Source organism: Charadrius vociferus, unplaced genomic scaffold, assembly GCF_000708025.1.
Source record: "Charadrius vociferus isolate BGI_N301 unplaced genomic scaffold, ASM70802v2 scaffold428, whole genome shotgun sequence".
Taxonomy (NCBI): Eukaryota; Metazoa; Chordata; class Aves; order Charadriiformes; family Charadriidae; genus Charadrius; species Charadrius vociferus.
Genome location: NW_009649712.1, coordinates 188309 through 197114, shown reverse-complemented (window position 1 = coordinate 197114; position 8806 = coordinate 188309). Strand labels below are relative to the sequence as shown.

At 45.7% G+C, this 8806-nt stretch overlaps 1 protein-coding gene across 1 annotated transcript in view; it reads right to left on the bottom strand.

Moving 5' to 3' along the window:
- The window catches only part of JAG2 (jagged 2), a 92970-nt gene extending 89566 nt beyond the window's left edge, over nt 1-3404 (bottom strand). The window contains exon 1 of the mRNA XM_009890709.1: nt 3333-3404. Coding sequence (XP_009889011.1) covers nt 3333-3404 — 72 coding nt within the window. The remainder of the gene's footprint in view (nt 1-3332) is intronic.
- Nucleotides 3405-8806: the final 5402 nt, after the last annotated feature.

The following is an 8806-nucleotide window of genomic DNA, read 5'->3' as shown; positions in this document are numbered from 1 at the left end:
AAATCTCTGGATTACGGTAGGTTTTGAAATCCTGTTCGATGCTTTGGCTGTATAGTGTCTGGCACAAACTGCTGGTTACTGTAATAAGTCTCTAAATCTACTGTAAGTGCCCTTCCACTTTTTTCCTTCCTTTCACAAGGCATGTCTGCAGCTGCCAAATGACTATATGGGGATGTATTAAGCAATAAACAGCAGGGTCCAGATAAAAAAGCTTAGCTGGGATAAAGATAAGGCAGTATCCACACAATCAGTGCATGCACGGGCAAAACCGAGAGCAGGAAACGTGGGATGTACCTCATGAACACTGCACACAAAAGCAAATTATACCCCATAACCCTCCTGACATTTAGAGTGAGGAAGTGGAGATGTAAACAGCAGCTATTTATTGGTCCTGCCCCAGCACAAACTGTCCTGGCAGTGCAGGGATGGGCAGTGGTTTCCACCCTGGGTAGGAGGTACTGCAATGGGGCTTTGAAGCTCTGCTGGTCTACATAGGGGCTGCTTTCTGCAGTGCCCAGCCTGGTCCTGCTGGGCGCAGGTGTGCAGATTATCAACCTCCTGCTCCATCTCTCTCCACATCTATCAATCTATAGGGAGAGAGCATTTCAGCGTGCGCTCCCCCAAAGCTGATGCCTGAAGAGATCTGCGCAGGAGATAATGGTGAGCAGCCCTCAATGAAAGTGTGAGCTAAATGTGGTTCACAGCGATCGCTTGAAATGTGTTACCCAGTCATCTGCTACCTTGTACTGCGTGCCAACACTAATATAATGAACCGCTGATCGTTCACTTAATAGCTACACTGTGGCTGAAAAGCTGGGGACTCCTACATTATGTAAATTTGCCTAGATTTCATACGCCTACTGGTGACCTCCAATCCTTTTTAAAATGGTTTAGTTCCTCTGAATAGAATGGATTTATTCTGTTTTTTCAGCGAGGTAAATAAAATGGGAATCAGGTCCCTAATGTTATGTTAAACTGCTTTGAATTACCAATAGCAGAAAAATCGCTAATCAGGTAAAGTGGCAGGTATTTAAGATTTCTAAATGCTTACCTCTAGCTTTCCTTGCATGAGCTGCTTTTTTTCTCCCAGTCAGTAAGTCTTTACCCACTTTTCCTGATCACGAACCTTTCTGCTTGAAAACCATGGATGAGGATGGAAGGTCTGTTACTCCAGGGGATTCTCACCAGGTGGGACAAGTAAAATTAGGATTAATCAGATTAAAATAATGTGGCATCATGAAAGACTGATAGTCCTGAAAGCAGAGAAGAAACTGTGGATAGTCTTACCTTGGGTGTTTTAAAAAGCAGTGATTTAAAGAAACCAACTGCAGTGTGTGTTATGACATCAAAGCCAAAAATCACTGTCAAATTACATCATCCTAGAAAATGCCCATCTAACTGAAAACAATCTCCTTAAGTAAATTCAGAGACTTGTTTCAGTCAAGACCCCATGCCATCTGGCCAGGGCCTTATTTGGTACACAGCTGGGATATCTCCGACACAGCCAGTGTCCCTGTCCATGTCCATCGTGCTCCCTGGTTTGTCCCACAGCCCAGGGCTGGGCAGCCACGTGGGGCACAAGGGGCAAACCCTGCCCAGTGGCAGCGACAGAGGTGATTTCCTTCTTTTTTGCTCCTGGACACAAGGCAAATCCAGCTGGCTGCAGGCTCGGCTGATTGTAAGACAAGGTGGGAAACTCTTGCCTCCCATGCTGCATGCCACCTCCCTCCAACTTCTCAGTCTTGGCACTCCAGGAGGGGCTGGGGGCTCGCTGGGAGCACACAAGGCTCTGGGGGGCTTTTTCAGTGTCTGCCAAAGAAAGCAGGTGGTGAGTTAAATGAGGGAGAAAAGATGGGCAGAGGAGGATGTTTAAACACCAGGCTGGAGAAACTCTTTCTTCCCTCGCACCTCCCATCATACAAGCTGCACAAAGTATGTGGCAAATTACTTGCATGCAATTTTTTAGTGTATTCCTCACTTTCTGTGTGCCCAGCATGAGATACTAATTTATTTTACTGTGATACATTGCCACCACACTTAATGGCACCTGGGTGCCTTCCACGTGAAGTGTATAGCCAAGGTGAAGTCCCTGGACATCAATGATTATTGAGCATTGTTTGCTCTCTGTAGTCTCCTGTCTCTTCATGGGTTGGCTGAGCAGGCATGTATGCATACACTGGGGGAGAGAGGAGAGGGGAGATGGGAGATATCCATTGACTTGGCTTTGCTTCCGTAGGGATGTAAGGGTACAAGCACTGGATTGATACTTGACTTCAAATTTCCAGATGTCTGACTGCTCACAGCTGGTGTAAAGTCTTTGTGTTCCAACCACAAAGTCTGTTTGATGCCATAAAACATGGACCATTCAGAAAAATCTTAAGCTGAGCACTCCTAGTATTTGGGAAGATGGCAATTTTGACCTTAATCTCCTAGTTTTTTCATTTTTCCAGGTTTCAAAATGAGATAATGCCACTAAGTCTCTCAAGAAGTCATTCTGGTGGACTCCTCAATGCTATCAAACTGCTCAGCTACTGCAAAAAGCAATCATTAGCAATGGACCAAGAAAATTGAGGTCATGATGTGGTTAAAGACATCTTTAATCTTGCTGTTTTACCTGTGCAGTGCTTGGTTTTCCAGTCCTATTTATAGTTTCAAAGATATGAACATTTCCTTCCCTGTCCATGAGAAATAAGAAGGGAAAGAAAGATCATCCTCAGAGATTGCAGTTTCATGGCTTGATCCTAGGATAGATGTTCATTGACTCAGTTAAAGTAACTTGAAAGATTTGCTAACTTTAATGTGACTTACATCTCAAATTAGACACAGCAACATGGTGGGGTGAAAATCTAGTGTAGAAAGGAGATAGAGAATTGCCAGGGTGGTGAGATATTGAGTACGTTTGGTTATGCACACTTCTTATTTGTGTTGCTGTAATCCTTGGAGGCCTAGCTGTGGTTCAGCACCCCATTTTACAAAGTTCTTCTTGGTTCTCCTCCTTTGTTATACATTTGCTTTGAGATAACAGGTAATTGCATGGGAAATAGAAGTTGGGCAATAGACCACAACAGGGTTTTGCTCTCAAAGCCTACACAGAAAAAATGAGGCATTTCTATGGATAAGTACATGCCACACATCCCATCAGGATCGTGTTTAATCAGTCAACAGTGATGACCCCCCTAAAAATTGCCATTTGCCTTAGATAAGACATATCTCTCTGATAACCTCAGTATTTGCCTTATTCAAGATATTTCCCATAACGATTACAATGAACTAGATGCTATTTGTTTAAGCAAAATTATTTATGTAGGGAAGGCCAGCACTGTGACTCTCACAGGCACTCTCAGGTAGACGATGGTCACAGCGATGTCCTGTTTCAAAGGACCCATTTCCCACAGGGCCGCCATGGGCTGCACCAGTCCACTGCCCACGGGAAGCACTGCCAGCCTGGGGCAGCAAGCACAGCACCTCATGGCTCTTCCCACCCAGTGCCCTGGGGAAATCTCACCCACATGTCTGCTACAGCCCAGCTTGCCATGGAGAAACTGAACAAAGCTGCTGATGATACATTTTTCTTCGGTGTTTTCAGTGTCTTTTTTCAATTTTCAACCAAGATCTTCTCTGGTTTTCAGGTGCCTCGGTGGCTGTGGCTCAGGAGAAGGTGGTGGACAGGGAAGGGCAGTGCGTGAGGATGTGACTGGATCCTTCGTCTGGGGGGCACAGAGGTGGACTGGAGCATGCCTGGCTGGGAAGGACAAGGTTGTGTCCCCAGCCTGCATGTTTTTTACCTGGTAAAGCAAGAAGTTGAACACAGGAGAAATTTCTCGGCAAGCCAAGAAATCGAGAAAATGCTACAGAAAGGAAATTGAAGAGGAAATCTATGAAAAGCAAGGCAAACTTTCACCCTTAAGAAAGTTTCTGCAAAAGAATCACTAAGGATTTTAACTTTTTCACTGCGGTTTATAAATATATATATCTGCATTCGTGTGTGTCTATGTCAAATCCCCCAGTCCAGACATGGCATGCTGACCACTCAATTGAATCTGTGAGGAACATTATACAGACCTACAGACCCAGGAATGACAAGGATTTTACAAGGGGCATATACACACAGAGGACCCTGAAGCCTAATAAGGAAACTCTTTACCATTTGTTTAAAGACTACATAATTTATGTTTTTCATCATCTCGCAGAGGAGAGGAAGGTTGTTTACTTTGATTTGTTGATGCAGCAATTTTAAACATACTATATGGTATGTGGAGTCTATATGGAAAAAAACCACACCTTATTGATTGTGGTGTAACCAACCCAAAAACCATGGCACGTAAAGAAGAAAACTGTGTGTAAAGGATAGAGAGTGTACCATTCTTCCTCATGTTATGCACCAGCACCCTTTATGCAATGTTTGTGCTCGAAGACACCTTGCAGAAGGAATTACAGGAAAAGTAAAAGGAAAGGTTAAACTTGCGAGATTCAAGTTGCGCCTTGGAGGCAGAAGGAGGGAGAGGTACCCATGGAGTCACCACAGGCTGCACCACTCCCAAAAGCCGTGGGTTGAGGTTCGAGCTCTCGGGGGCAGGTAGCTGTGAAACCAGAGGAACAACAGCGAGGCAACTCCATGGAAAATCTGCCGTGATAAATTGTTTGCTCTTAATATAAGCAGGTTCATAAACCAATCTGATCCCTGAAGCTTGAGAGAGACCAGATACCAGAAAGCATGTTTTCAGCTGCAGAGCTGGCAGAAATCATACCTGGGATCCTGACCCAGGTATAGCATTACATCGTGCTTCAAACAGGTTTGATTACTGGTGATGTCCTCGCTAGGTTACCCAGCACTGTCACGTACGGTGAGGCTCTTGGAGCTAAAACGAGCTTTGATTTTGTCGTTGCAGGCAGAGCTTTGTGCCATGGGTGCTCACAGTCTGTCTGATGGCGCTTTGGGAGCGCAGGGTGCTCTTTGCTGGGCTGCCAAGCAAAGTGCCATCGGCCATGGGGCTGAGCATGGCCCATCAACGCTACCTGCAGCATGGACGTAAGCAAGCTGCACAAGCCTGTGGGATGCGACTCTCCCTGGGGCTGTCCCTTCTCCCTGGGAAGATGCCAAAAGGTCCCCTCTTGGTTGCAGAGCGGATGCAGGGGTGATGCCAACCCCAGCTTGGCTGTGGGGACCGAGGTGAAGCTAAGGTGACCCCATGATTTCTCTCTGTGCATGTCTCAATACCCCCTCCACCCGTCATTCCCTACAGCCAGGAGATTAAAGCCCCTCCTTTTGCTCTGGTATTCTCGCATCTTCCCTTGTTTTCATTTTCAGTACACAAGCACACTGATGATTGTGAGTGGGGACAGCAGACCTTCAATTCTTCAAACTTTTTACAAGAAAAGAGTGCACTTTGCCTAATATGGGCTGCTCCCTGGGCTCTTTGCTTACATCTATAATTTTAAACAGAAGGAGTGGGTTTTGCTGGTGGCTTTTATTCCCTCCTTGCTCTCATTTGTTTTACTGTAAGGAAAATGTGGCCACGTAGTCTTACTTCTTTGTACCCAGGGTTTCCCTTTAAGGAAGATGAGAAGTAGCAATTTAAGTTTGATAGCACATTTTCATAGACCTGATATGCAAATTGTAGATGTAGACTGAAAAAGCCAGATTCTGCCTTCAGTTCCCGAGCCAGATTGAAGTAGGTGGGCTAACCAAAAGAAAGATCTAATTCAAACCTCTTGCTTTGTTTATAGCAACTGCTTTTTCCATCCTGGATGCTCTTAATGTAAATTGTTACTTTTTTCCTTTCTTTTTTTTTTTTTTGGAAACCTTTTTTTTTTTTTTTTTGGAAACCTTTTTTTTTTTTTTTTTGGTAACACTTGTCTTTTATGTTTACATCCTAATGCAGCTGAGAATTTATTGGCAATATCTCTTATCAGAGCTTCTTGGATTGTGCCCAACATTTATTGAGGCATTTTGTAAAGACAAAAGAAATTACTTCATCATGCAGGGACTCTTCCCTGTCGTGTAGCTTAACTTTTTATTAGAAGTCATGAAATCAAGATATCAAGCAACAAAGTGGCTAATAGCTAGAGTGGACTAGGAAAATCCTCTCCTTATCTCTTCCTTCACTTTTCTAAAGGAGATATTTTTTGACAAAATGACGTTTTAGCTGCATTGAATCATTTTGGCTTTCCTAACAAAGACCTGGATTACTTTTATGGAATAGAGAAATATGTGAGAATTACTGTTTCTGCTCACAAAAAAGTTGCAGCAGAAATGTTTCAACTAAATTCACTAATGGTGGTGTGCCCTCTGTTCCTGTCTACTAGTAGGATATATTCCAGTCAGTATTTGAAATTAAATAGACAGCTATTAATACAAAGTAGTTTCAGCTTCTGAATTCTTAGGTTCAGATGATTCAGTCTGAATTTTCTTTGTTAGTACAATAATCCTTATTTTCCCATTTGGGAGATGCACTTGGTTTACCTTGGATGTCTGTTTTGCACTCAAGACCTAATTGTACGCCAAGTGCATAAGCATGCAAACGCTTTTCAGCATCGCACCTCCCTGTTCCCTTAGTTTGTACTGAAGCAATACACAGGTTGTCTTTATAAATACATATACGACCTGCTCTTATCATAAACAACAACAGCTAAAGGAGCATCAGGCAGTGCGAGGGAGGATAGGCCATCACCACATCATCTGTTTTGGAGATTTTGAAGGCCTGAAGGTGATGCCTGCGCAGCTCAGCATGGTGGTCCAGGTATGAGCAGCATACGGGGTGGTGTGACACCCCACCCGGATACACCAGCCCAAGCCAGTGACCCATCTCCAGGCTCATTAGCTCCAGACATGCTGAGCTTCAGCGAAACCAGCCCTTCACACCCCTCCCTCCCAGCCACTCGCTCCTGCCCTCCTCCATCCTCTTGGCCATGCTTGCAGGAGGGTACAAGGGTCTGGTGAGGACAGCAGCAGAGATCAGATTTGGGTATGGGGAAAATGAGATATTTTTTTTTCTCCTTCCCTATGTTATTTTCCAGCTGGATCAGTTTCCATGGCTGGCTCAAGGAGGCACGGGAGGGTACGTGGCAAGAGGGTTTCCCTGGTGCTGGCAAGGGATGAAGCATGGAGAGATGCAGGGATGCCAAAAGCCAGCCAGGCTCTTGAACAAGACCCTTCACCCCCATGTCTCGGCCCAGGTAGCCAGAGCAGCCTCTGGTGAAACAGAGCCCAAATGCCTCCAACAGGCTCTTGATTAAGCTATTATGTTTGTGACTAATTTCTTAAATATCTGCTTTCCTTCTTATGTTCTCTCAAGAGCCTCCCGCTTCACAGTTGACTCACACGCGAGCAGGTGATGCTGGCAGAAGGTGGCACGTGCTGGTTTCTCCACCCCTGCCTCCAGACCGAGCCCCAGCACTGCTCCCCTGACATCCCCTGTCCCCAGAATCAGATACAGATTCTGCACAGAGCTGTCCTGCTGCCAGTGGGGTCAGAGAAATGGCACCGTGAAGTAGTTCACAACATCCAAAAACAGTGATGAAGAAAATAAAGGTGGAAAAAAAGGGCAATTTTAATGTTTGCTTTAGCTCTTGATGAGGAAGAAAGAGTTTTGCAGTGCACAATGGGAGTCTGGCATGAGAAAACAAAGCATTTTCCACCCAGAAACTGTCTTATCATTTACGTGATACATCTTTATTTCCAAAGAAATCACCATTTTCAGTGCTGAGTACTGCATGGAGCAGGTTATGGTATCACAGCAGGGTGATTAGGGTAGGGCTGAGAACAAGTTGGTCAGCTGCATGGCAGGGATGAGAACTGGATTTAACTGCAGCTGTTACACCACTGACAAATGAACCTGCTCTCCTAACCGAGTCAGTCTTTCTTAAGGGAATGACAGGAGGAGCCAAACTCACGTGATGCTGTAATGAAATAATCACCGGAGCACTTGCTCAAAAATTGCGGGTCGTGCATCACCTGAGAGTAAAGTAATTCGGCAGCCTCAGCCCTGTATGTACAGCTCACCATGCACCGAGACAAGGCATGGACACCAGAGCTGGACCTCGCTTTGCATTTAGGAAGAGGTCAAAGAGGAAGTCAAGGGAAGGGGTTGTATTTCCTTCAGTCAGGCATGGGCAACGGGATTTTGGCTGTGGCACTGCTGCAGGGTATATCCTCTGTCTTCTGGCAAAGCTCTGCCATGATTAAGACACTATTTGGGGTGCTGTAGGCTATGGCAGAGGAGGTCAGTCATCGTCTCTGCTGTGAAGTTTCCTTGGTGGCCCACAAGTGACAAGCTGGTGTGGCAGCTCCATCCATCTGGAGAAGACAAGTAAGGGTTGTGCAAGCAGTGAACGCTGCCCAAACAGCTTCCCAATTGCTGTGCATGGATGCTGACTTTGGCCCACTGAGACCGAAACGGCACAACACAACTATTTTGGGAGCTACAGCTGCTCCTTTGCTCCTGTGAGCAGTTTTGCAGCCTTGCTCTTCCCGCTCCACTGCTGGAGGCCCTTCATGGTGGCAGTGAGGGTCATGAAAACTAGCCGTCCCTGCAGCAGCGAAAAATGTGACCTCAGAGAGCTCTGCAGTGGGAGGAGAAAGGGCAGCAGTTGCCTGTCTGGCAAGGACCTCGCACCACTTTATTAACGTTTGGTGACAAGAAAAACATCACCGGGAAAGACTTTCCTCCCCAGCGCAGGGGAACGGCTGCCTGGGCTCTGCATCGGGGCTGTGCTTAGCCAGACGGTGGATGTATACAGTTTCCAGACCCCTTCCTTGCTCGTCCTTAGCCTGAGAAAGCAGATGCAGCACCACTGAGCTCATTCC